Genomic DNA, 24,214 nt, shown 5'->3' with positions numbered 1-24,214 from the left:
GATGGGGGGGATTCACGCGCTAAAAGTATGTTTAAAGAGTTCACGTCAATGCAGTCTCAAAAAAGCAAGATTTTCAATTTTTATTAATTTTTCGGTTGTTAATTGGAAAACAAGATGACGCTGCTGCGCCACTATTTACTTGCTGACTATGTGGGAGCGGTGAAAGCTGTGTTTGAAAGTTTCTGTTAAATATGTCACATTTTAATGGAAAACTCAAGAAAATCTAATGGTGCTTCTGTTCGTTTTCATCCCTGAGTGTGTTTTGGAAGTGAAGCCAACAGAATGCTTGGTGTTTATGGTATGTGTCTTTTAATCAGCTATGTCAGCTGTCAAACCAAAAAACTATTAGCAACTTACTAGGTTGCATTCATAAAACTATACCAGTGCTCATTGAGAGGTATAAGACTAATGTTTTGTTATCAGAATCTCATTGACAGATTTTGCTTTTAAGGTTTAGCTCATGAAACTTCATTTGTAAAGAATACTTCCCGTTGAGGAATGTCACCAAAGATGCAAATCCTATGGGTAGGAATACCATAATATCGTTCTTCTACTCTTTAACCACTCATGGTCTCCTGTCAATCGTGATCTGAGTGGTGCACCAAATTCATCTTCGTTGCAATGTCAACTGTAATGACAGTCATTTCAGCAGTTGTAATCTCTACTTAGCCTATCAATGGACACAGACATGTACCCCAACACAATTTCTACTGGTATTTTAAATTTTTTTTATGCCTCATATAGTTTGCTTTTTTATTTAAATTGAACATTCAACCATAGAACTGCCAACTTTTAGCCGTCTGCTGCCTATTTGCTGGCCCTACAGTCTTTCTAGCCATTGGACAGCAGAAGTAAGTTAAATTGCTTTCAACGTTTGGTTACAGCAACAATCTTGTATTTCCCACTAACTAGTTCTTTTTCTTTACTTTTATGATTTAGAACAAAGCCTTCTTCGTCTTCGCCACGCCAGTCGTCACCTCGCCCGTAATCCCGTCTTCGCTTCGGCCGTCGTCCGGTCTTCGCTTCGGCCGTCGTCCGGTCTTCGCTTCGGCCGTCGTCCGGTCTTCGCTTCGGCCGTCGTCCGGTCTTCGCTTCGGCCGTCGTCCGGTCTTCGCTTCGGCCGTCGTCGCTTCGGCCGTCGTCCGGTCTTCGCTTCGGCCGTCGTCCGGTCTTCGCTTCGGCCGTCGTCCGGTCTTCGCTTCGGCCGTCGTCCGGTCTTCGCTTCGGCCGTCGTCCGGTCTTCGCTTCGGCCGTCGTTACGACTTCGCATCGCCCGTCGTCCTGTCTTCGCATCGCCCGTCGCCCCGCCTTTGCCTCGTGGACACGCCGTCATCGCCTCCCCTATCGCCCCTTCGTCACCTCGTGGTCGCCCCGTCTTCGTGGTATGGTTGTGTTTTGTTTTATGTTGTATTATGTTTTGCAAATTAACACGTTGGCTGCCACCCACCCACTTTGATCCCCTTTTTTTTGTAGCTTGACAGGGACGGGCCGCGCTGTTCTGCTCCATGGTTTATCTGCCATGGGGTGGAGCAGCGCCACTGCCCAAGATTGGCCGAATGGCCACAAAAGGCAATGCACCATAGGGAATCCCTTGAACGAGACGTCGATGTAGACCTGGGGTGTGCATTCCCGTAAAGGTCTCATCGTCGTTTCAGCCCGGGCCACCCGGCCCCCTTGGTCGCTATCCGTAAGATAGCGACAGTAGCAATTGTAGATAGGTGGCGTGGCAGCCAACGTGTTAGTTTAAGTGTATTTGTGTATGTTGTGTACTGTATTTTCAAATGTATGTAATGGTGGTGGACATGTGGGTGGAAGGAGGGACAATAAAAACGATTTTACATTATTTACTTTTGTATTTATTATTTAGCTGTACATCAACTGACACGGGGATCGAACCCTGGATGTTTGGCATACCTCGCCGATGCTCTACCAATGAGCCATGAATCATGTAATGTCAAGTTGGCTTTTTTCTAGTCGTTTGCGGACTTGCATTTACACTTAGAGTAAAACTGAAATATTTCTCCTTATTCTTTTCTATTCTTTTTCATTTTTATACATCTACTAAGTTTCGAACCCAGGGTAACAGGTATCGCAGCTAAAGGCTCTACCACAGAGCTATAGGCCTTAAGAAAGAAATAGAAAGATAAACATATAGTTGTGAAAGACTGCATAAACATTCTAGACGATAACATATGATATGCGATATTAAATCATTTAGATATCTCTCGTGGCTCAATGTTAGAGCATCGGCATTGCACGCTAAATGTCTGGGGATCGGTTCCCATACGAGTAAAACAAAATACAAATACAAAATTACTTCAGGATATATTACGGTATTACACGTTGTTCCTTGAATCTAAGTTGAAGAATTTAAGGTGTGTAATAAAAAATAATTGAATACTAGATAAACGACAAATCAATGGAAACAATGCATACCATCAAGGGTGGCCATAACAATAATTGAATTGAGCAAGTTAAATAAAAAACAAAGCTGATGAATGTAATGTGTGAACACAGACACTGAAAAAAACAAATTTTGCAAAAAATATTTTATAAAAAAAAATTTATTGACAATTCTCTGCACATTAAAATTATTTTTGCAACTTTAAAAAGGCACAATAGCCCTTTCAAAAGTTGCCGTCAACCCAGGCAGGGGGAGACACTGCCTTGTTGACCCACCGGGGAGATTACCCGGTGATTGGCTAAGAGAAGCCGGAAGAAGAGCCGAAGATTTGGAACATTTTTACTGGAGCGATTAACCTTTAGTTCGGATTTGTGGGTAGCCACGTCGCCCTCCGTGAACACATCATCGGACTAAGCGGACCCCCACGTCCCCTTTCCGGCCAGAGCCCTCCAAACCTCGGTATATGTTATTTTTATATATACCGTACAGTAGGGGCATGACCCCCTACGGGCTTATTACGAGTCAAGGGGAAACGGGGCTACGGAAAGGAAGGGAGCCCAGATATGCACTTCAATTTTTTAAATATAAAATACCGTCTCGGGAATCCGAATGAAGTATGGAAATGTCACGTCATCCATCCAATCATTACAATTTTTTCAGTGCCTTGCCCCAACCAAGAATTTTTTCAGATCCAATGTTACTATTAACCTACACTGAGAAAAGAAAAACAACACCATTAAGCATCTCAATTGTTGTTCATGTGACTTAAATGACTCATAGATTCAACTTCTGACAGAAGCTTGGGAAAGGCCATACAAATTGCAGATGAAAATCATTGTATAAAGCTCTTGAATGATAAAATAGCACCCGTAGAATGTTGCATTGTTGATAGTTGTATTCCCAGTATGCTGAAAATCCTTTCCTATTGGATAAATTTTTTTTTGTAGATTAGACATGGTTGGCAAAAAGGAGGAGAAATGCTTTGTCATAAATTCAAAATTTTTTAAGAAAATTCCTTTCATACCTAAAGAGTCCATGTATGATGTTCATCGCTGCAATGCCAGCGAAGTGAAACATCTTTAGGGCCATTTAAGTACCCAGCTTCACCAACACTCTGAACGTAAAGGACATGTTGTTCCTTAGCAAGAGAAGCAGAATTATTTGAGGCTTCTAGCTGTGATAGAACTATAAAGGATTGCTGTTACACAGGATTCATTCACACAAGATGGTACTTCTCATTAGACAATTTGCATACTCTATTACTTTACCTCATACCTAAATGGTAATGCCCTTTCAGTGTTTTTCCAACTTTAGGCTCACTCTTCCATTCTGTAACACTTGCAGACTTGACTTGATCCCCAGCTAAAATTCTGTGAATGCAAAATAATAGCATTAAAAATACTTTTTCGATAGACAAAAAACCAAGAAGTACCTAATCCATGTTTTATGTTAAACTGGTGCCATTTCTGGGCCATTCACTGGCTCAAAACATCGAAGCCAAGACCCAGGCCACTTGCCTTTCCGAATACCAATACCTAAGATACTTGATTACCCATTGTTTTCTCTGACGGAGCTTTTTCTATCACCCCAAGAGTTGTACATTGAAATCCATAATTTTTCTCCCAGGTGTTCTTTTAACAAAAACTACTTCGTTTTTTTTCCCTATTCGTTTTCCCGACCTGTCAGTTGCCTGTGGTAGCAATGACGCATTTAGCGTCGAAATAAACAATTGCCGCAGGACAAAATAGAGTTCAGACAACGTTGTGTATTTGTCAAACGCAAAAAACGAAGACAGGAATTTTTGAATTTTTTACAAAAAGGAACAATACATGGAAAAATACGCCATTTTTATCTAAGCCGATAAGCGTGCATCGCAACATACACAGTCACGTTGCACGACAACAGAACTATAAAAAATGGCTTTTTTTTTGTTTTTTTTTTGTTTTTTTTTCCCCATAGAAAATGAAAGAAAAATGAGAAATTCTCCTTACCGCTGCTGATGTTGCTGGAGGGGAATCAATGGCTGACTGTCGTCATAGGATGGAGAAGATTCGTAGCTGATGTCACTGCTCTTCCGACGACGATCTTCGACGCGTTGATCCAGCTGCAGGACGTGAAATTAATTTATAAGGAAAATCAATTTATTTCACATTTACAACCTTTTTAAAAAATATATTTTTACCCATTTTAAGTTCAGCTTGGAGTAACCAAGACTGATGGATAGGCAGATGAGTTGATAGACTGACGAGAGTAAAGCTCAACTGTGAGGGCAGACAAGAAGACGGGGATGGACTTTTGGTTATTGATGTGAAGCTGAACTAAATCATCAATGGTATGAAGATATGGACTATCCATAACCATCAGGCCGTCGCCAACGTACTAATAAGGAATAAAGCAAAGAAATAGGAATTTTTAAAAATTAAAAATTGTAGTGGCGAAATTACTTTAAAAGAGAGATAATCCGCACTTGACTCGGAAAACACAGATGTGAGTTTAAAATTGCCGCATTCGTCATTATCCACCTGATAACCGAAAAGTTCAAATATTCCTCGGCGGAATTCAGAGCAGTATTTTCGGAACACTTCTTCCACTCGTTGATTCTTTAGTTCGCTAGATTTAAGTTTCTCTTCTAGATCTGTTTTTAAGAAGTTATGTAGATATTTAGAACCTAGTTGAAAGCTACAATGATTACCTCTGAGACGTTCGGGAGTACATCCTTGTTCAAAGTGATCTCCAACCAAAAGAGTAAGATTTTGGGTTTGACCTGCTTCCATCAAGCGAACCCTCTCTCGTAGTGATTCGTTCTCTTTTTCTAACTGAGAAAGCTGTTCTAATGTTTTGCGCCGAACATTATCCAGCGGATTGTTGGTGAAGTGGAGGACTCGGATGTCGGAAGCTATCCCCTAATTAATTGAGAACAGAACCTTGAAAGATTGGCATCGGTACAACATACGCATTTGGTACCTTCGACTCGGCGACCTCTAATTCAGCCTTTAAATGTTTAATTGTCTGGTTCAATTCAGCAACTTCCTTCGTCAATTGTTCTTTTTCCTGGTTCAATTTGGTGACAATCTCTTGGTTAACCTTCGGCGTGATATCGACTATTGAGACTAATCCGCGATATTCCTCCAAAAGCCGTTCCAACTCATTGATTTGCTTGGTCTCCATTGAAACTGTTGCTTGGCCTTAATATAAAAATAGTTTGATAATGGCAAAGGCGATTTGACTTGTGTTAGCTAATGATATACCTCCAACTCGTGTCATCTCATTTTCATACATTTCGTTAATCGTTCGGTAATGATCACGATCTTTTTGAACCACGCTTAATTTCCTTTCGAGTTTCCTCACGCGGTCTTCGAGATCTAATTTTGTTTTTGAGACATCATTGAGGGCTTCAATTTTGTCCCGTAAGGTTAAATTTGTCCTAAATTATAAAACATTAAAAAAATATATTCAAGTATTGCTTCTAAAAATATTGATCCATGGAGGCAACTGTGTTACAACATACCTATTCAACGAGTTTAGCTCTACTTGTAGATTACCAATATCATCAACCAGTTTGAGCTCTCTTCTCCGCATAGTTTCCACCTGAGATTGAACTTGTGCGAGACTGTTTGCATCAAATAAGCGCTCTGCCATGGATTCCCATTCTCGGAGGTGAGAGGCTAATTTCTTCAATTCTCCCTATACATAGCTCGTAAAGTTCTAGGAACAAGTATAATGTAATAAAAAAGTTATGGAAGAATTACCTGTAAATCAGGAATGGCTTGACATTGGTCCTTGTACCTTTGGACACTTTCTTGCAGAGCCGATATTTGCTCCTTTAGCAGCAATTCATTTGCAGCCGTTTCCCGATATAGTTGATTGGTAGCATGTAAATGTGCAAGCTCTTTTTCTAACTGAAATAAGGTAGAAATACATAGCATTCGAACAAAGGACACCCTATATGGATCTAATGAAGTACCTGAGGTATTCTTGCAAGCTTTGCTTCTTGTGACTGCGAGAAAGATGCTCTTTGGGCAAACAACGCGTTTTCCATTTCAAGTATTACTTGTCTCTGCTGTTCAATAACTGTTGTGTGATCGGATGGCGGGCTGGCCACTCTTTCTTTCAGTTTCAATTGATTTTTTGCCTCCTCAGCCTCCATTTGATGTTTATTTGCCTCCCATAGGGCTTTTTCTAGGTTTTGTTCTAATTCATGGATTTTATCTTCACATTCTAGTTGCATGTCAATCATTTTCTGTTCTACTCTAGATAGTTCTTTGCTACAAGATATCTTTTCTTCAGCACATGCTAACTTGAGTTGGTCCATTGCTTCTTTCATAAGTATGTTTTCTTTAGAAAGGCGGTCATTTTTCAGATGGAGTTGCCTGATTTCAATCTAAAGTGAACGATTTTATGAGTTGTTTAAAATATGACCAGATGCAGTCGGCTTACCTGGAGGTTTTCAATTTTGTCTTCATAGTGCTTGATTTTTGTGCTACAAGTATCTTTTAGGTTTGATAGATCATGATCAAGTTGACCTTTTGTTGTCAGTAAAGTGCTAAATTTCATTTCAGCCTGAATAATTTTCTGTTGCAATTCAAGAATTTTTGCCTGCTTCTCCGAAAGTTTTTGTTCGTACTGAGCTGTGATGTCTACTTTTGCTGACTTGCTAAATGATTGACTGTATGAATCAGCTACATTTTTTCTCACGTATGAAGAAGAATCAGCTCTGAAAGAATTTTCTTCTGCAACACTAGAATCAAAGCACATTTTCTTAGGGAGGAAGGAATCCAACGTAGAGGTCCGCATAGCTGTGGTGACGGCACTGCTGGCTGGTTTCCTCTTCATACTTAAAAACTCCATATTAAGAGGTCCTTCTTGGCTCAATTCATTAAAATATCTTTGAACCTAGACGAGAAAATTTCGTGAAAAAGGCTTGAATTTAACGAATTGTGCATGCATAAAAACACTTGACCTGATGTCTGAGGACCGTCGAATCTAAATCATCAGGTACACTTCGAGACGAGCTTGCCATTTACACTAGCTTAAAGATGTCTTTTCTAAAATACAAGTCTTTAATCAATGAAATTTTACCAGTAATCGTTGGCACCACTACCTAAGCCTATAAACTTGTGTTCAAACTTAGATTCGTCTACCTCCAGTAAAATGAAACGTGGAATCGCTATTTAGCGGGAAGCGGAGTTTGGAAACTGAGGAAACCTCTTAGCCAAATTTGTGCATGGGAATTTGCGGAAGAGGGAAAGCACGTTGGAAGTGAAGGCAAGAAAAGTTAAAGAATGCATGAGAATGCTATGTATTTACTTACTTTCGTTACACGTGTTTTAGTTCTTTCTCAGGAAACAATCCTTTTTTCCATCTTTGGGCCTGCATGAAGAAGGACGAGCAAGACGGACATCTACAAAAAATGGCATACACGTATTCTCATTACTTAAACTTTTCATGTCTTCATCCAGCGTGACTGGCCTGTCAAGGTTGGGCACGTTGGCTGCCGCAGAAATGTAGAAAAAAATCGGTGTGCCATGTCAGTTCTGATTTCAGAGTGCACCCTGGCGAAATGCCGATGGAGTTTTTATCTTTTAAACCTGAATTCAAGCACTAAAACACCGCAAGTTAAAAAGAAGCTAGTCTACTTTTCTGCAATAATTTCAAGGCGTGCATTTACCAATCAAGTTGTCAGTGAGGTCCTCATTAAGAAATCGATTAAATTTGAAATCTCTGGATTGCGAAAACTGACAAAGTGAAAACCGCTAGTGTGGTTTGATTGTTATTTGTGACACGTTTCGTTAGATCCGACACTGTACATTTCCGGGTTTGGAGAAAATTGCATTATTAAATTATTTTTGTAAAATAAAATTACTGTTGTAAATCCAAGCAACACCGTAAGAGACATGGCTAACAATGAAAGGAGCAGAGGAGACCAAGACTTCAATCGTCGGCCTGCAGGAATAGTTATTCCGCTCGAAGAGTTGAAACCGCTGACATCCGAAGATGAACGAGTTAACGAACTAATCGTTGCTACTCCAGCGAGAAACGTCAATGACATCAGTGGGGTGGAAGATGGTTTAAACAACAATAGAAATATAAGCTACACCGCTAAAAAGAACTTTTCCCAAGGTGAGGATTCTGTGTAAATCTGTGCTGTTTTAACGTTCATGAATATCAAAATTTCAATCAGAGTTAAGACTTTTCGCATGACAAGGTATGATGGACATTGCTCTATTGACGGCCAATGCCAGTCAACTGAGATACGTAATGCGATCTCCTTATTGGGATTTTTACCACAAGATGAACATTACATTAATTTCCATCAGCATTGCTCTTCAGGTACTTGTTACTTACCATGTTCAATGGTCTGACTCTTGGCTGCATTGACTACAAAAAGCCATTAGCATGTTGACTTGTTTGTCTGAATTACAGATTATTGCAGGTATACTACTTGTCTGCGTCAGCCGAAAAGACTACAAACGCAAAGATGTTCGTGAAGGAACCCGAATCATGAACGACCTTGTTGTCATTTTAATCTTTGCCATCACGTTTGTCAACATTTTCATTGCTACCTTCGGGATTGATGATGAACGCACGACATTTCTTCGATGGAAGCAAACTGCCACCGACATTCCTTCTGAGCCACATTCACCTACTGGAGTCTGAGCCTTCTTCTCCAGCCTGAGCAACAAAATGACAACGAAGTCCTCGATAGCCTAGTCTTATTAGAAGATACAATTTGTCAACTAAAGTGCAATTTAAAAAATAAAGATCTTTAGAAGTGTTTTCACAAGTCCGAACCAAAATGAGACCAATCGCGATATTGGATACCACTCAGACGGATAAGGTTTTCCAACTCTTATGGGTGTCAGATAGTTGCCCAACATAAGGATCATTTCCCACAGAGTTACGTGTATTCAGAAAAAGATGCAATTATTTCGTTTACCGTTTTCCCATTCGGCAATATTCGTAAAAGCTTCTCTTAAGATTTTACTACCTAACACGACTATTTGTGATAACATAGGTCTTTACGTATCTGTATCGTAAGCTACTTTATGACTAAGTCGTTCAACCACAACAGGCGTTCGGCTACGACTATTCACTTGCAGATTGAAGAACGCTTAGTTCGGCAATAATTCCTAATTAATTCGGCTGCAAAACTAACTAGAGACACAATGATACCGGCACATAGTAGCAAAAAGGGACCGGCCAGATAATTCAACGTCAACCTTTCAGTGTCTGATGCCGGTTTCGTCGAAATGGGGGCCGAACAACGGTTAGTTCGGGGCCAGTAGGTATTTTTCCAATATGCCAACATTCCCGATTGCTTCAGCCACATGAGCCTTTGTTTCAACACATTTTACATAATTTCACAACAAATGCCAAGAATACAAATCAAATAAATAAAATTCTTATTACTTACTCGTGGCTGAGGAGGTGGTTCTTAATGTGGCTATTCTTGGGAAGTCCAAAACTGATGTGTAGTTCGTCAAAAGGCTCTTCCGCAGTGTACAGCCGGCATTTCCCACTAGATTTCATATCTTCCCGGATCATGAACAGATTTGACGAATGAAACTAGAATATGAATACGATTAAGGATTGGGAAGAAACGATTAATCAAATATCTTTATTGTAAACAAACCTGGGCTAGGACCTTTTTGTGATAGACCACGAAATCTTTGCTGTCGTCTAGCATGTCTAACGAATTCTCCGGATGTTGGCGTAATTTATTGCCAATCTTGGCAAACGGACCGGACTTTGCTTCCTATGCAATTCAATTTCCCGTTAATTAGAAACTGTAAACTAAGTAACAACCAACATTTCTCAGATTCAGAGCTTAGAAGAATATAACTATAAAAAAAAGGCTTTGTTCATACGATCATGTTGGACCAAACGCTGCTGTGCTTTTTGGCAACGAAAGAGTATTTCGAATTCTCAATGAGATCTTGCAATGATCTTATGACAGGTCTGTATCTTGGCAACGTTAAGAACGATTTAATACCTGCAAAAAGTATATCGAGGGCATTTACGGATTGCTTATGGTCATAAATGATTTTGTTTAACGTTACTGGTATTGTACGAGTTAGTAATGACGACGGCAATGAGACACCACACCGCAACCAAAATTCGAAAAGCTTCGCCGAATCCTAGAGGCACTACATTTCCAGCTATTTTGCAGGTAAAAACCAGAGTAAAGGGAGCTTAGGTGTTTCTGATATTTTGAAAGAAACTTACGGTTGACTAAGACGCTCAGCAGAAACATTATGTTATCCGCAAACCTGCCGGGCTGTCGTGCAATTTCACGCCTGCTGTCTAAGTTTTCTGTTGTCCCAGAATACGAACGATGGAACCAACGCGCTCTCAGATATCCGGCCCAGGACATGAGGTAAGCATAAATCCCCATACTTAGTATAAGCAAGATCCATACCTGTAATGGAAACAATAATCAAACAATTCAACGAGGACAATCAGAGATGAATTTAGATCAATAGAATACCTCGGTAGTGAACGGCTTGCGAATGCTCTTTAACGTGCTATCTTTTTTCGGGTAAGGAATAAGTAGAGTGATAGGGTCGCTCTCAAACGGGAAGGTGTAGTCAATCACTTGAAAGCGAGACAAGGTCATGCCTAAGCCTGTGGCTATCATATCAATTTCCTAGGACGAAAAATGAAAATCGTTTAATTTACAAGTGAAAGAAACAGACAACGTAGATGCCATTACGCCTCGAACAAGCATGCCGATCAAGCCGTTGCAGGTATTGTTAACACAGGAACCAGTAGTGCCATTTGGGGCCTCAACGTATTCAAACCTAAATGCATCCATTTTTGTAACTCCAACTCGCATCATGGACTCTAAAATGAGTAAAAACTATGAAATCATATAAATTACTCACGTAAATTCGAATTTTTTCGCTAAAAGCTGTAAGATTTGATGGACGAATCCATCGACTTGTTGTAACGTTCCGTTATTGCTCCGTTTAAAAATGATATAGGGTGGAATCTTTTTCACGGACAGTGCCAATAAAGAATCATCACTGCCTGTTTTATCGATTCTATGAGAAATAATACCTCGACAGTCCCAATGATGAAATGTTTGCCCCAAACTATTTGCTTCTCGAATTCCAGGGCAGCAGCGGATCCTAAAATACATAGAAGGAACATGGAAACGATTTTAGAATTTTGTTTGGCCCCAAAACATGTCATGCTGTTCTCTTAAAAATATCAACGTTCAGATTGGAATTAGCTCAAAAATGATACCTGGTATTAACGATAGATTAGAAAGAATGACGGACAAGTTGAAAAATAGCCGATAACGTCCTCCAAACCTAGTCATTTTAATGACCCCAGTTTTCATTCTCAGATGCCTGGATAAGGGAACAAAACCTTGTGGTGGAAAATCCCGAGCCCCCATGTCTTTTTATAAAGTTTTGATCAAATACACAAAGTCGATAACAGTACAAACGTGCACACTCCATCACGCAACCGAATAGTGCATCCGTCAAAAACAATTGTGATAAATGGGTCCCGTCCCAGCAGTAATTTACCTCCATTAAAGGTCGAAAATAATTGCTGCTGAAAATTCCCCTCCATGTTCTTGTAACCGGAGCTCTAGATGTTATCACGCAATACCCGACAACGATTACAAGCTATTTTTCGGCATCGGTGACAAATTTTTCTGTTTGTTGTTCTATCCGTTCCCCATGTCAACCGAACTTGCAATTACAGTATTAAAGCTGCTAAATTTGAGTTCCACGACATCACATATACGATGTTTCAATGCCAAAAGCAGTACAGCTTCCAGTAAAAGGATTAGAAAGCAATTGTTTTACGACATTAAATAATCACGCATAAGTAATGTAGGATGAATAGCAGGGGGGGATTACGCACGAAACAAACAAAAAAAAAACGATTTGTAAGTGGGATGAAATTTTTAAGGACGGCCAGATTTAAAGAGCACTGAATTACCATCCTGCTCTCATCTATTAAACATTGGCCCTATATTATTACTATCGTCAGTCAGATAATTTGAGGGGCGATGTAGTTTCAAAAACGACATTGAAATACGTCGAATGCGCATCTCAGATGAATATGTTATGCACATATTGGCTACGTCCTACCCTATAAAATCAACCTACGTTCCCTTTGTCAAATTTCGATATTGCCTTTACAGTAACATGTCTTTCTGCTTCCGCCTGGATCAGTTTTGCTTTATTTTTGCCCAAATTCTTTTAGTTTTATTTTCAAACATCTGCCACGCATCATCGAAAAACGCAAACCCGCTCAATGGCAAACTTCTGATGATTATTCCTGTACGTATTCGCCCATTATTCGAGTTGCGCATTTTAATTCCCAAATTTTCTTTAATTTTGTGGCACGTGTGTGCTCATTGCTAAGAACAGATGTCGGCTTTAGTTCAGTACCGGTTCAACGATTCGGCTAAACTTAAAGAGTACATGCCGCGGACGGCGCGGATGCAAATTGATATCATCAACTGGCTGGCGCTTCGCAATAATTTCACGTACCATCTGTTATGACACGATAAACTTTAACGAACTAAAAATCAAATTCTTTACAATCCGCAGTTATGCAATATTGACGACAAATGAAACGACGCTAGAATTACCCATCAGCAGAAATAACAAGGGTTCGATGAATTACTTGCTCGACGGGGTGTGTGTGAAAATCTTAAATTTCTTACGTGCTTTACAGTTTGAGCTGTTATAGTTAACTTTAACTGTGTCCCTGTTCTTTTCAAATAGACTTGTGATATGGTCGTCAGAGACCTGTTTATGACAAGCGGACGCTATCGGCTGCTCGACATGCCTTATCCTTGGTATCAGGGACCTGCCAGATTTCTAATTCCTGTTCCGGATGCCCGTCTAAACTTTACAGCAGTCCTGAAACCATTTCAGTTACAGGTAAGAGCTAATAGATGTGAAATCCGGTCAGATGTAATCCCACGTTAAATTAAAGGTATGGATCTGGTTGGTGGTTTCGCTTGCGATCGTGATTGCGACATTTCAACTTATTAAACATTACCTACCACCTGTGCCCAGCACACCTGATGGACTAGTCGCTAGAGTGTCTCAAAAACCAATCCCTTACCTTTACGTGTTCGGCTTGCTTCTCTCCCAAGGTAAGACGTGAATCCGCATTTTTAGATATGCATAATCTCATGACGTTGGCGAAAAGGAGGTCCAGTCATATCACAGAGAAGAGCCATCCGAGTTGTAGCAGCCATTTGGTGTCTAGCAGCTTTCGTTCTCAGCCAGGCGTATAATTCCACGTTGATCACTTACGTCATCGCACCTAACGATAGTCCACTGATCAATTCCGTTTTGGATATTGTTAATAACCCGAGCATCCATTTCCTTGTCGAGAAAAACATGGGAATGGATGTCGTCATAACTGTAATAACATTCGCATTTACCTTAAATATTCGTGATAAATTAAATTCTTGTGTTAACTAGGGCTCGACGGATGAGGATGGCATCTTTAGACGTTTACGAGACGGAATCAACAGCTATCCCGCATCTCGTTGTTCTTCGCAAGCTCAATGCATCGAACGTGTTCTGTCAGGTGGATCACATGCGTTTTCTAAAGTTAGTTCGAATTTTGTTTAAATTATTTAACTCCCTTGAAAATGCTAATTATTTAAACATATTAGTCAATTGAGTACCTGTTGGACGTCATGTTCGACGATTTTCAAAAAACAGGACAATGTCGTTTGCAAGTTTCCAAAGAAGGTTTCATGAACTTCATCATATCCTTCGCTCTGGCTAAACACAGTCCCTACACCGACACGATTAGTAAAGGGTAAGTTAATTCTATACTATTATTTAAAAATGGGCCGATTTCTTTGATTTCTCATACAAGCAGAATCATTGATATGAATGGATTCGGACTAATTGATCATTGGGTTCAAACTTACCAAGTGATGCCTCACCGTTGCTTGAGTAGAACAGCACGAAAACGACGAGAACAACCGCGACTGTCACTCAAGAATTTGACCGGAGCTTTCGTTGTCCTTCTGACCGGTTACGCTGTTTCTTTCCTAGTTTTCGTGGTAGAGCGTTTACACGAAACTCGCCGTCGGCTTCACAATCGTCTCGCCTCTGCCAAACCAGAGAAACCACCTGCGGCCAGCTACGGACCGGATGAATTTGTATTCTGGTGAAATTGAAGGTGGAATTAGTAAACAAAGTAAACTTTCAATTGTGGTGGAAAAATAAACGTTTGCGTAATTGTGATGCACTGAACAAATAATTAAAAGTTAAAAACATTAAATAACAAAGCTTTTTGAATTATGGAGGTGAAGAATAAAAATTTTGCTTTCAAAATATTTGAGGGAATAAAGAATTTATGGGCTAGTGATGATGACGAAATAATGATGTTAAATAGAAAAAGAAGGAAAGGTTTTACACGTTTTTGTCGAAGTTGCCCGCGGCCGACTTTTAAACAATAACAGGATGAGCGGAAAAAAGAAAATAAGAGAGTTATTTGCCCTGCCAGAAAAACAGATTGTCAAGGTCGAGCACACAGTGGCAGACATATAGAGAGGGGAAAAGCTTCGGGTCCCGTCTCAGTGTCGATTTCGGCGTGCAGCGTGACTGCAAAGCTGGCGAGGTCATTTAACGTTAATGAACGTGAACTGCAGTAGTCCTCCAAGTTTGTGAACACTAGTTCAGGAAATTCTTACAAGTGATATTTGAATGAAATCTACAAATTCCTTTTGCAGTTTCAAGTGCAATCAAGTGTGATCGTTATGTCGTTAAATCACGTAAAAGCGGGTGTGGCTAGATCGTGACGCAATCCAGAGGCTCGTACGACTGTGATTTCCGGGTTTCTAAACGCTGAATTATTTGTTTGAAAAAAGACTAACCATCCCTTCCACACACACAAAAAAATGGCTAGTAACGAAAGAAATCCTTCTAACAATCCTATAGAAATTATTCCGCTGGATGAGATCATAGATAAAACTGCCGAACCTGTTGATGAAGCAATTGACGTTCCAGTTGTTGCTGCAGCACCGAATAATCCTCGTGAAAACGTAGGAGTGGACGATGGTTTGCTTGACGACGGCAATGGTGCAGGTCCTACCGGTCCTAGACCACATCCAGCCGGTCCGAATGCGACCGAGCCAGGAGAAGTTGACGTAGAGGAACCGGAGATAGGAGGCGGAAGAGGGGAACATCCGCGATCAGAACCCAGACCACGTCCAGCCGGTCCAGATGCGACCGAACCAGGAGACGTTGACGTAGAGGGACCCGAAATAGGCGGTGGAAGAGGGGAACATCCACGACCGGAACCCAGACCTAGAGGACGTCCAGAAAATCCAGTAAGAAAATAAGAAAAATGATTTGAATATTAACTAGATATTGATTTTCATTGGCATTACTAAATTGAAGTGGAAACCAGGGGGTCCAATGTATCCACACGATCGTCCTGATCCCTCTGTCAATAATGGCATCAATTACACTACCAAAAAGAACATCGCTCAAGGTAAAACTAACCATAAAATCTCGTAGTACCGTAAACATATTGGAGTTTTCTTGAATCGACAAGGTATGATGGATATCGCGCTGTTGACGGCCAATGCCAGTCAGTTACGGTACGTCATGCGATCCCCCTATTGGGACATCTACCATCACGTGAACATCGTGCTCATTTCAATCAGCATAGCTCTCCAGGTAAAGTTGACCCTGGGCCAGGCCATGTCAGCGAGCTGCTTAACCGTAGAAAACTGTCATTTCTGATTTGGGCGTTGATTGATTGTAGATAATTGCGGGTGTGTTGCTCATCTTCATCAGCCGCTACGACTATAAGAAGAAGGAGAACAAAAACGTGACACAAATCATGAACGATGTCGTCGTCATCTTCATTTTCGCCATCACAATCGTCAATATTTTCATTGCTACTTTCGGGGTAGATGACGAACGAACGACTTTTCTTCGCTGGAAGCAAGCAACCACTGGTGACGCATCTTCCGAGCCACTTCTCATATCTGCAAATGTCGCCAATTCATCTCACGTTCGCCCTTAATTAGGTACCAAAATTTAAAATTTAGGAACTTGTTTTAAAACTCAATTCTGTTAGCAATGCAAATAAAATTTAAATTGGAGAAAGTTAACCTTCTGGAATAATTCCGAGTATTCAAAGGAATACCTACAATTTTTAACGTGTCGAAAATGTCAGTGAAACAGTCACTTTCGTCAATGCATATCGTATTTTGTTAATGGTAGAATGCGTGTGTCTCCCACACGATCCGGGTTTGGTTTTCGGTCAATACGCCAAGGTCTGAATTGTAAAGTTTTTATTACCATGAATATGGGCTCATTGTCAAATAAAATTGAAAAACGTTTGCCAATAAAATTGTGAAAATACCGCTTACTGATGATGGACAAGATTGCTGAGATTAACGATGCAATGTGGATACTTTACCATGGTGTTTTTGTTCATTTATTGTTCTTGGAAATTGGCCTCCTTAATTGATAGCAGTGAACCAAAAAGAACGTGCTGAATGACTGGGTACTTAGCCAAAACTTCAGCTTTGTACATTTTTATCAAACCAGAGTTGACTTTAGACCAGGTGCCCACACCGCTGATGTTCCACAGCTGGTTTGAATGTTCAGCGAATGGTCCATTCTTCACTCTGAAGATGAATTTAATGCAACCAAGGAACATGTAGTCCTTGGCAAAACTTTCGACAATATCCGGATTGGGAAACGATTTAGGAGGTAATCGCTGATGTTCTGGATACAACAAAAAGAAAACGTTTTTTTTAGGCAGTCGATAAGTTTCGTGAAAAAAATACACGTTTTATTACCAACAAGTTGAGAACTTCCCCAGATGAAAGGGACGAATTGGTAATCGTCTAAACTCCAGACTCCGTGTGAGCCTGCGGGTTCCATACGATATGTCAACTGAAGTTTCCGCATCAATGACATGTACCTGTACAAGAAAATTTCATTACCCACAAACTAACTATTTTTAAAGTACTAGAGCCTACCAGCACCTTTCGAATATGATAACTCCTGCTGCAGCTCTATCATCAAGAGTCAAGAAACCAATCTTGAATAGGCAGAACAAGAAAATGACAAATGACATTTCATGTCCAGACCCATAATCGATTCGAGTAGAGTTTCCCACACTTTCGGTCAAATAGACTTCTATCTCAGGAATGCTGTAGTGCAGTTCTTGGGGTAATATATCTTTCAGCATGTTTGAGGACTCCTAGCCCAAACAGCATTAGAAGTTTACTGAATTTAATCATGGGTTGTATTACTTACATCTTTGAATTTTTGGAACCACACACGGAAGGACTTGTTACCAAAGCGCTGGGGTTGTTCAGTTGGTGGGATTTCATCAATCCAACGGTCTAAGCAATCTAGCAGTTTGACTACTTTTTCTATTCTATCATTCAACACTTGGATACTCGACCATTTTTTCCCTTGCACTGCTTCGTTAATAGAAAGAATAAAGCCTAGATATTCCTAAATAGATTGTCAATGCTTATTAGAGAGAATTTTTGGCATAGTGTCGAACGAACCGGCCAACCTGATATGCCTCTGATTTCAACCATTTTGACATGTCGTCAGGGTTGAAAATTTCTTTTTTCGGCGGTGCCAGCATTTTTTAATAAAAATTTTCCAAATGGAAATTTCTAAACTAATGAGACGATATGTAAAAGGAGTTTCTAAGAAATATCACTGTGATTTGAATAGACCTCGAATTCTTTCCCGAAGTTGCTTCTGTTTTTATAATGGACTGCCACCTGGCGGGACTAAGACAAATCAAAAAATAAAAAAGTATAGTTTTGCAAACTAAAACGTTTCCGGTTTATTAGATTCCACAACATTTTTCACATTTGGTTTTTGAATTACAAGGTTAATCGCCTTTTTGTGTTTCAATCTCGGCATAAACAATAGGTTCTCCTTCCAGGAACCCAGGTGTCCGTAAAGTGTTGGCATAGTCTTCAGCAATGGAACAACGTGGAAGGAACTCAACTGTGGCGTAGACAGGACTGATAATTGTCTCAGGATCGGGGACAGATGAAGGCGCAATTTCGTTATTGTAAGTGTAATCACGTTGCGATTCGATTTCTACCGAACTTGATGACTGAACCAAGCTATTATAATCAACCTGGTGCTGATGATCATTCTTTGCCGGGGCCCGTTCCGTTTTCCGTTTCTTTAAACATCTTAATTGAAATCAGAAAAAATAAAATCCAATATGTAATAAAAAACATGATTTATGCCACAACTACTTTTTCTTTAGAAAGACTCCCAAGATCACGATAATAATGAGCGCAGCCAGACTCAGAATGATAAAAACGATGGGATTCATTGGCTGATCCGAGTTTTCCAGACGTCGTTCACGATTACGCTGTGTTGTTTGAACCGATGGCGGTTGACCAGTTGAAAATACAGTTGACGTTCTAGGCCAAGTTGAAACGGAAGTTGAAGTTAACACATTAGTTGATGTTAAATTGGGAGACTGTACAATTAGAGGGGTTAAGGTGGCACTGTAGGCCCCTTCCTTCGGCTTTGTAACCGTAGTCCCAGGATAAGTACCCCAAGCATTGCTAGGCGAACACGTAAGAACAAAAAAAGATAGTAAACAATAGGCTACACACAACATTATTCGCATTAAGAATCACAAAAAAACAATGCCTACTCTATACGTTTGTACTCTGTGACTGATCTTAGCTTTAGACGTCAACGCAGTGCACCATGCAAGATCCAGGCAATGATTGTTGATATGGCTGCGGTGCCGTTTCCCACTGAGAACTTACCGATTTTTTTTTTATCACCGTCAGCGGAAACGTATCGTGGCTTAAATATTGCAGTACAGGGTAACGACACGCACGTCAGAAAATGAAAACAAGAGAAGATTATCAATGCTTGTATCACATGGAGGAAATATTACTGAAGCCAATGGAAATACGTGACGACTGATTGATGATCAGCTAGGATATCAACCGTATAATCCTAGTGCTGGTGTCGTTATTAAGGCGACCATAAAAGATTATTATTCTGATTTACACGTATGGGTTCTTCCTCCACTAAGTTGTATAATGCAATTTACCTGACAATTGTAACCGAAGTTTTTAAATGCATCCTGCCCTTGTAGACTATATAAAAGACGATGGCTTTGCATTTCAGTCAGCTGTAGATCACGAATCTCGAGCACCACTATGTTACTCCCGAACGATTGGCAGGACTTCAATAATGAATCTACCGGACCGATAGCACAGTCTTGGAAGTAAGTCTATAAAAATAAAATAAAATTGCGGGTTAGTTTGATTTCACATGATTCTGATTATTTTAAAATGTTATAATGATTAATTTAATATTTGAATAATCTTGAAAGGTACGAATCCAAGATGAATGGTTGGAACACCCCAGCTGACTACAAATCATACGTCCATCAACATTGGCTGAACTACGAAGAGCCTAATCCGATGCTTCATCATTTGCTCGGCGTGCTCTACATCTTTTTTATGATTGCAAGTTGCCTAGGCAACGGAATAGTCATTTACATTTTTAGCACGTTAGTTAACAATTTCTTTTAACCTGATTCCTATAGACAAAACTCATTAACCATATTATTAAAAAGGACAAAAGAGCTGAAGACGCCCAGCAACATTTTGATTCTTAACTTGGCCATTTGCGATTTTATTATGATGGCCAAGACACCAATCTTCATTTTGAATAGCTTCAGCGAAGGTCCCATTTTTGGTCGATTGGGTTGCTCTATCTACGGCCTGTTGGGCGCTTACACCGGACCCTGTGCGTCCGTCACTAACGCTGCCATTGCTTACGATCGCTACAGGTATACACATTTGCATAAATAACATGCATACCTTTTTGTAGAATTGCGTTCAGTGCATCTACTATAAGACATCGAATGATTTCTAGGTGCATTTCTGATCCGATGGGTAAACGATGGTCCAAAAGTCAAGCTTCGTTGATTGTTCTCGGCTGTTGGGTTTATGCCAGTCCCGTGTCTCTGCTCCCGTTCACGGAGTTCGTCAACCGTTTCGTGCCAGGTAATTAAAAGTTTTCACTGTACATCCCATTTATCTCGTAAAACATTACGTTTCACGACAGAGGGCTATTTGACTAGCTGCACATTTGACTACATGACCGACACATTTGAAACGAAAATGTTCGTTTTCTTGTTGTGGATCTGGTGCTGGATCATTCCCCTTTCGGTCATTATATTTTCCTATGGTAAAATAACTACTCAAGTGATGACTCACGAAGCTAGTCTCAATGAACAAGTAAAAAACATTTACGCATAACATTTTAAATCACGTCTACTAACAAAAACCTAATCAGGCCAAGAAGATGAACGTTGAAACGTTGCGAAGTGGAGCAAACAAGGACGTTCGCAACGAAATTCGTGTGGCTAAAGTTGGAATTTCACTTACGACGCTGTTTCTATTGTCGTGGACACCCTATTTCATGATCGCTTTTATCGGATGCTATGGAAATCGCTCATTGCTAACACCGGGATTATCAATGATCCCAGCTTGCACCTGTAAACTGGCTGCTTGTGTCGATCCTTTCGTATACGCCATCAATCATCCAAAGTAAGTCGTCATTTGATCTCAGACAAATTACTTGAAGCTAATTGATTCTGTGAAAAAGATACCGATTGGAATTGATGAAAAGACTGCCATGGCTTTGCGTTCATGAAAGGGACGAATCTGCAAAAGAAGAAAGCTCTAACGTTTCGGAAATAAGCGAAGCTGAATCCAGGACATAAACATCATTTATCACGAACGATCTAACCTCTCGACGATTCCAAAAAAAAACTATTATAAATAAAAATCTAAGTTGCTACATTTCGTTTCTGTTGCTGCGCTCTCCTTTAGCAAGTAAAGAAATTTCAACACTCATTTGTATTTAACACCAGTCAGGTAGTCCATCTCCCCACTATTTCGTGTACAACAAAAGAAAATGATCTCTGCTTTGTTTGCTTAAGCAATACAAAATTATTTCCAAAGGATAGAGAGATCTGCGAGTTTCTATTTCGGAACTTGGGAAGTCCAGTGTTGAAATTTCGGTAACGTACTAAAAGAGTGCAGGTGTAACTAGTACAGCAAGCTTGAAATAGTAATGATGTGACGAAATAGATAGCCTTCAATCGCATCGTTGTCGAATGTATGATGGAAGAATTCGTCATCGTAAAATCCTAACCGCAATAAACACGATTTTAGCCGGCCGAAGTGGCCTCCCCCTGTCCCGATGGTTCAATCAAAGAAATATGTAACCCGTCGTTCGTTTTGACATTTCTCTCAGTTGTTTTCTTACGGTGGCATAAAAGAGACCGACTTTCCGCTATAGATTTAAAATACAAATTTAATTTAATCAGCAGAATTTAACCATCGATGCCAAGTACGTTACAGGAAGCTAAAAACTGAACGCGGGATTTCGACGGAAATAAAACAGTGTGTGCGTGTAAGCTTGATCTGTGCGGATCTGTATGTTTTACAGAGGATTCCTCAGTGTCAAGATTACTTGTGCAACTCTGAGTCATACAACACGCAACGGTAGGTCACGCCAAAACGCCCAAAGTTGATGGTCGAATTAAGAAAACAACAACCAAGGTTGTTATTCCTATTTCATCTAGCGATAATTGAATCAATTAAGATTTAAAAATTTTTTGACTTTGATACCAAGATTATTCAACTGGTGGTCGTGGGAAAAAAAGGGCCGCGTCGTGAGCCGAATAATATCAACCGTGAAAGGCTTTTTGTTTAATAATAGCATACAACCTTCTTTCTAGCTAGATTGAACAAGCTCTTACGCAATACTGTTGGGAAAAACCAAATCTGGAAAGGTAGAGTGTGTGCAGCCAAAGCCATGATTCAATCAATATATTGGTGTGGTTTAAACCAGAGCGTTAACAAAAAAAAATAATTAAATTTTCAGCTAACCTATGTCTGGATTTTCACTGGGCAAAAATAGTGAACAAAACGCTGTTTTTAAAATGACGACCTCATCTAACAACAACAGCGAAAATGAACTTACCTTATCGGGTATTTGTTGTCCCATAACGGCCTTGTTCCGTCGCTACCAACAAATTAAGTACGAACATCTTGTTGCTGGTGTTGCTGGTGGAGTGGTTTCTAGTACAATCCTCCATCCTCTGGACACGATAAGAACCAGATTAGCAGGTTGTTCATTAACACCCAAAACATAATTCTTAAGTAAATTACCATGTCCTGTATTTTTCTCTCCGAAAAGTAAATGGCAGTCGTTTGATCTGTGCTGGTGTCCAACGTCCTCATTACGGGGGACTCGTCGACGTTCTGACAAGCATGACGCGAGCCAACGGCATTCACGGTTTGTACAGGGGAGTGACGCTGGGCATACTGACCGCCGGATGTACTTGGGGCTCCTACTTTTTCTTGTAAATGATAACAATTTCTCAAAACATTGTTTTTATAATACATTCAAGCAAAACATAAGCAGTGGGGGGACATAGAACTAAACTTTCCCACGTATACATATTTATGCTACGCCTACATCACCATTAGTTACGACGCACTCAAAGCAGAGCTGCAGCGTGACGACCCTGGAAAACCATTAGGTCCAGCACGCCATATGATGGCGGCCGCCGAAGCTGGAATAGTCACTCTCATCTTGACTAATCCCATCTGGGTGATCAAGACTCGACTGTGTCTCCAATTCGGTGACGATTCTCAATGCGTCTCGGAGCAGAAACGTTACAAGTACATCATTAAGTTTTCTCCATTGCAAAATTATTTGAAAGCATGAATCATAGACAAAACAAATGTGTATGTTTACCAGTGATTAGTTGGTGAAATTTGTAATTAGGGGAATAATGGATGCACTGGTGAAAACTTACCGTTACGAAGGGATTCGAGGTTTGTACAGAGGATTCCTTCCTGGAGTGTTTGGCGTTTCGCACAGTGCCATCCAGTTTATGGTCTACGAAGAAATGAAAAACGGTTACAACAATCACCGAAACATGTCCATCGACTCTAGAATGGTACGTTTTACAGTCACCGTTTCTCTCACATTTAATGGCCTCGTCAGTCGTTAACACAGTTCGTTATAATTACCTGAAAGCAGAAAGTTTGAAGCTCAGGATTTAGTCAATTCTATGCAAAAATTTTAATCATACGATACACGTTTTTCTTTGCCTGTCAAAACTCAAAAATGATTCTGCTTCGATCGAATCCCAGGTTGCCAATTGTGATTTTAACCGTAAAATTTTTGTTTTCCCACCTGTGATTCAGCAGAGTACGATGACGTATTTATCTTTTGCTGCCATGTCCAAGTTGGTTGCGGTCATGGCCACTTATCCTTACCAATTGATGCGTACTCGTATGCAAGACCAATATCACGAACATAACGGCGTAATCGACATGCTGACGCGAACATGGAGGTCGTTCACGACAAGATACGACTGCTTGAGTAAACGTATGATAAGAATCTCTTTTTCTTCATTCAAAACGTATAGACATGAAGGAATACGAGGATTCTACAAGGGAATGCTGCCCACGTTGTTGAGGGTTACACCAGCGACTGCCATCACGTTTGTCGTCTACGAAAACGTGTCACACCATCTGATTACAACGGCATCTAGCAGCGCAAGCCAAACTGATGACAGTAGCAGTTTAACAAGTGCCCCTCTTACTCCAGCTGTTCTCTAGAAGTCGGCCATCATGAAAACTTTTAAATGTTATTATTACATCCATTTTGCAATAATCTTTCCTGGTAATTAGATGAAGGAAAGGATTGGGTTCTTCCCAGAGTATTAGCCATTTCGCGAATTAAT

General features: G+C 40.2%; 9 protein-coding genes and 1 long non-coding RNA gene across 12 annotated transcripts; 6 read left to right on the top strand and 4 right to left on the bottom strand.

Annotated features, from left to right (window-relative positions):
* Window positions 1-462: 462 nt before the first annotated feature.
* LOC130694970 (uncharacterized) lies at window positions 463-1,015 on the top strand. Its single transcript, XR_009002219.2, has 3 exons — window positions 463-713; window positions 781-851; window positions 940-1,015. It is a non-coding gene; the product is annotated as an uncharacterized LOC130694970 (long non-coding RNA).
* A 3,139-nt stretch (window positions 1,016-4,154) lies between these two features.
* LOC130694898 (mitotic spindle assembly checkpoint protein MAD1-like) lies at window positions 4,155-7,523 on the bottom strand. The gene is made up of 11 exons (XM_057518011.2): window positions 7,365-7,523; window positions 6,842-7,297; window positions 6,369-6,785; window positions 6,154-6,303; window positions 5,913-6,088; window positions 5,653-5,828; window positions 5,369-5,589; window positions 5,097-5,307; window positions 4,849-5,039; window positions 4,587-4,783; window positions 4,155-4,508 (listed from the first exon to the last, which is right to left on the bottom strand). The coding sequence occupies exons 1-10, from the start codon at window positions 7,422-7,424 to the stop codon at window positions 4,598-4,600; spliced, it is 2,244 nt and encodes a 747-aa protein (XP_057373994.1). The 5' UTR covers window positions 7,425-7,523; the 3' UTR covers window positions 4,155-4,508; window positions 4,587-4,597.
* A 489-nt stretch (window positions 7,524-8,012) lies between these two features.
* On the top strand, window positions 8,013-9,136 carry LOC130694943 (ninjurin-1-like). The gene is made up of 3 exons (XM_057518083.2): window positions 8,013-8,524; window positions 8,610-8,734; window positions 8,828-9,136. The coding sequence occupies exons 1-3, from the start codon at window positions 8,299-8,301 to the stop codon at window positions 9,059-9,061; spliced, it is 585 nt and encodes a 194-aa protein (XP_057374066.1). The 5' UTR covers window positions 8,013-8,298; the 3' UTR covers window positions 9,062-9,136.
* Window positions 9,137-9,289: 153 nt separating this feature from the next.
* On the bottom strand, window positions 9,290-13,966 carry LOC130694922 (glutamate receptor ionotropic, delta-2-like). Of its 2 annotated transcripts, XM_057518049.2 has the most exons (12): window positions 13,827-13,966; window positions 13,502-13,705; window positions 11,465-11,535; window positions 11,290-11,396; window positions 11,118-11,205; window positions 10,893-11,051; window positions 10,631-10,823; window positions 10,465-10,563; window positions 10,273-10,397; window positions 10,038-10,160; window positions 9,819-9,970; window positions 9,291-9,738 (listed from the first exon to the last, which is right to left on the bottom strand). In XM_057518049.2, the coding sequence occupies exons 5-12, from the start codon at window positions 11,130-11,132 to the stop codon at window positions 9,495-9,497; spliced, it is 1,110 nt and encodes a 369-aa protein (XP_057374032.1). In that variant the 5' UTR covers window positions 11,133-11,205; window positions 11,290-11,396; window positions 11,465-11,535; window positions 13,502-13,705; window positions 13,827-13,966; the 3' UTR covers window positions 9,291-9,494. The 2 variants fall into 2 exon arrangements, with proteins under 2 accessions (XP_057374033.1, XP_057374032.1); XM_057518050.2 differs by lacking the exon at window positions 13,827-13,966 and having other exon boundaries at window positions 9,290-9,738; window positions 13,502-13,547.
* LOC130695173 (ionotropic receptor 93a-like) lies at window positions 12,589-14,578 on the top strand. The gene is made up of 9 exons (XM_057518299.2): window positions 12,589-12,705; window positions 12,796-12,914; window positions 12,979-13,066; window positions 13,156-13,314; window positions 13,370-13,532; window positions 13,589-13,806; window positions 13,867-13,998; window positions 14,064-14,212; window positions 14,276-14,578. Exons 1-9 carry the CDS (start codon window positions 12,694-12,696, stop codon window positions 14,571-14,573), a joined length of 1,338 nt encoding a protein of 445 aa, XP_057374282.2. The 5' UTR covers window positions 12,589-12,693; the 3' UTR covers window positions 14,574-14,578.
* A 370-nt stretch (window positions 14,579-14,948) lies between these two features.
* LOC130694930 (ninjurin-A-like) lies at window positions 14,949-16,483 on the top strand. Its single transcript, XM_057518061.2, has 4 exons — window positions 14,949-15,734; window positions 15,805-15,898; window positions 15,962-16,086; window positions 16,175-16,483. Exons 1-4 carry the CDS (start codon window positions 15,303-15,305, stop codon window positions 16,436-16,438), a joined length of 915 nt encoding a protein of 304 aa, XP_057374044.1. The 5' UTR covers window positions 14,949-15,302; the 3' UTR covers window positions 16,439-16,483.
* Window positions 16,484-16,845: 362 nt separating this feature from the next.
* Window positions 16,846-18,130, bottom strand: LOC130694931 (serine/threonine-protein phosphatase 2A activator-like). The gene is made up of 5 exons (XM_057518062.2): window positions 17,954-18,130; window positions 17,686-17,889; window positions 17,412-17,629; window positions 17,223-17,347; window positions 16,846-17,148 (listed from the first exon to the last, which is right to left on the bottom strand). Exons 1-5 carry the CDS (start codon window positions 18,026-18,028, stop codon window positions 16,856-16,858), a joined length of 915 nt encoding a protein of 304 aa, XP_057374045.1. The 5' UTR covers window positions 18,029-18,130; the 3' UTR covers window positions 16,846-16,855.
* An 80-nt stretch (window positions 18,131-18,210) lies between these two features.
* Window positions 18,211-19,425, bottom strand: LOC130694935 (uncharacterized). Its single transcript, XM_057518070.2, has 2 exons — window positions 18,663-19,425; window positions 18,211-18,596 (listed from the first exon to the last, which is right to left on the bottom strand). The coding sequence occupies exons 1-2, from the start codon at window positions 19,043-19,045 to the stop codon at window positions 18,284-18,286; spliced, it is 696 nt and encodes a 231-aa protein (XP_057374053.1). The 5' UTR covers window positions 19,046-19,425; the 3' UTR covers window positions 18,211-18,283.
* A 120-nt stretch (window positions 19,426-19,545) lies between these two features.
* On the top strand, window positions 19,546-21,334 carry LOC130694923 (opsin, ultraviolet-sensitive-like). The gene is made up of 7 exons (XM_057518051.2): window positions 19,546-19,660; window positions 19,769-19,948; window positions 20,015-20,230; window positions 20,317-20,447; window positions 20,509-20,681; window positions 20,740-20,993; window positions 21,052-21,334. Exons 1-7 carry the CDS (start codon window positions 19,593-19,595, stop codon window positions 21,167-21,169), a joined length of 1,140 nt encoding a protein of 379 aa, XP_057374034.1. The 5' UTR covers window positions 19,546-19,592; the 3' UTR covers window positions 21,170-21,334.
* A 1,008-nt stretch (window positions 21,335-22,342) lies between these two features.
* Window positions 22,343-24,127, top strand: LOC130695174 (mitochondrial folate transporter/carrier-like). 2 transcript variants are annotated; one of them, XM_057518300.2, is made up of 6 exons: window positions 22,343-22,583; window positions 22,654-22,819; window positions 22,947-23,141; window positions 23,248-23,422; window positions 23,673-23,821; window positions 23,897-24,127. In XM_057518300.2, exons 1-6 carry the CDS (start codon window positions 22,346-22,348, stop codon window positions 24,087-24,089), a joined length of 1,116 nt encoding a protein of 371 aa, XP_057374283.2. In that variant the 5' UTR covers window positions 22,343-22,345; the 3' UTR covers window positions 24,090-24,127. The 2 variants fall into 2 exon arrangements, with proteins under 2 accessions (XP_057374283.2, XP_059350814.1); XM_059494831.1 differs by having other exon boundaries at window positions 22,346-22,583; window positions 23,676-23,821.
* The last annotated feature ends 87 nt before the right edge of the window (window positions 24,128-24,214 follow it).

The sequence above is a fragment of the Daphnia carinata genome, chromosome 4, assembly GCF_022539665.2.
Source record: "Daphnia carinata strain CSIRO-1 chromosome 4, CSIRO_AGI_Dcar_HiC_V3, whole genome shotgun sequence".
NCBI classification, from domain to species: Eukaryota; Metazoa; Arthropoda; class Branchiopoda; order Diplostraca; family Daphniidae; genus Daphnia; species Daphnia carinata.
This window is presented reverse-complemented; position numbering and strand designations above follow the sequence as displayed.

Coding starts and splice junctions, on each gene's coding strand:
- LOC130694943 (XM_057518083.2), top strand. CDS start 8,299: ATGGCTAACAATGAAAGGAGCAGAGGAGACCAAGACTTCAATCGTCGG. Junction 8,525..8,609: donor TAAAAAGAACTTTTCCCAAG/GTGAGGATTCTG, acceptor TCGCATGACAAG/GTATGATGGACATTGCTCTA. Junction 8,735..8,827: donor CCATCAGCATTGCTCTTCAG/GTACTTGTTACT, acceptor TCTGAATTACAG/ATTATTGCAGGTATACTACT.
- LOC130694923 (XM_057518051.2), top strand. CDS start 19,593: ATGTTACTCCCGAACGATTGGCAGGACTTCAATAATGAATCTACCGGA. Junction 19,949..20,014: donor GTCATTTACATTTTTAGCAC/GTTAGTTAACAA, acceptor ATTATTAAAAAG/GACAAAAGAGCTGAAGACGC. Junction 20,682..20,739: donor AAGCTAGTCTCAATGAACAA/GTAAAAAACATT, acceptor AAACCTAATCAG/GCCAAGAAGATGAACGTTGA.
- LOC130695173 (XM_057518299.2), top strand. Junction 12,915..12,978: donor GCGCTTCGCAATAATTTCAC/GTACCATCTGTT, acceptor TACAATCCGCAG/TTATGCAATATTGACGACAA. Junction 13,807..13,866: donor GAATGGATGTCGTCATAACT/GTAATAACATTC, acceptor TGTGTTAACTAG/GGCTCGACGGATGAGGATGG.
- LOC130694898 (XM_057518011.2), bottom strand. CDS start 7,424: ATGGCAAGCTCGTCTCGAAGTGTACCTGATGATTTAGATTCGACGGTC. Junction 6,304..6,368: donor AGCTTGCAAGAATACCTCAG/GTACTTCATTAG, acceptor ACCTTATTTCAG/TTAGAAAAAGAGCTTGCACA. Junction 4,784..4,848: donor CGGATTATCTCTCTTTTAAA/GTAATTTCGCCA, acceptor ATTCCTTATTAG/TACGTTGGCGACGGCCTGAT.
- LOC130694930 (XM_057518061.2), top strand. CDS start 15,303: ATGGCTAGTAACGAAAGAAATCCTTCTAACAATCCTATAGAAATTATT. Junction 15,735..15,804: donor GAGGACGTCCAGAAAATCCA/GTAAGAAAATAA, acceptor ACTAAATTGAAG/TGGAAACCAGGGGGTCCAAT. Junction 16,087..16,174: donor CAATCAGCATAGCTCTCCAG/GTAAAGTTGACC, acceptor GATTGATTGTAG/ATAATTGCGGGTGTGTTGCT.
- LOC130694935 (XM_057518070.2), bottom strand. CDS start 19,045: ATGCGAATAATGTTGTGTGTAGCCTATTGTTTACTATCTTTTTTTGTT. Junction 18,597..18,662: donor GGAGTCTTTCTAAAGAAAAA/GTAGTTGTGGCA, acceptor ATTTCAATTAAG/ATGTTTAAAGAAACGGAAAA.
- LOC130694922 (XM_057518049.2), bottom strand. Junction 10,824..10,892: donor GCAAGCCGTTCACTACCGAG/GTATTCTATTGA, acceptor TTTCCATTACAG/GTATGGATCTTGCTTATACT. Junction 10,564..10,630: donor GCTGAGCGTCTTAGTCAACC/GTAAGTTTCTTT, acceptor CCTGCAAAATAG/CTGGAAATGTAGTGCCTCTA.
- LOC130694931 (XM_057518062.2), bottom strand. CDS start 18,028: ATGCTGGCACCGCCGAAAAAAGAAATTTTCAACCCTGACGACATGTCA. Junction 17,890..17,953: donor TGAAATCAGAGGCATATCAG/GTTGGCCGGTTC, acceptor CAATCTATTTAG/GAATATCTAGGCTTTATTCT. Junction 17,630..17,685: donor GGTTCCAAAAATTCAAAGAT/GTAAGTAATACA, acceptor TGTTTGGGCTAG/GAGTCCTCAAACATGCTGAA.
- LOC130695174 (XM_057518300.2), top strand. CDS start 22,346: ATGTCTGGATTTTCACTGGGCAAAAATAGTGAACAAAACGCTGTTTTT. Junction 22,820..22,946: donor TGGGGCTCCTACTTTTTCTT/GTAAATGATAAC, acceptor CATCACCATTAG/TTACGACGCACTCAAAGCAG. Junction 23,822..23,896: donor ATGCTGACGCGAACATGGAG/GTCGTTCACGAC, acceptor CAAAACGTATAG/ACATGAAGGAATACGAGGAT.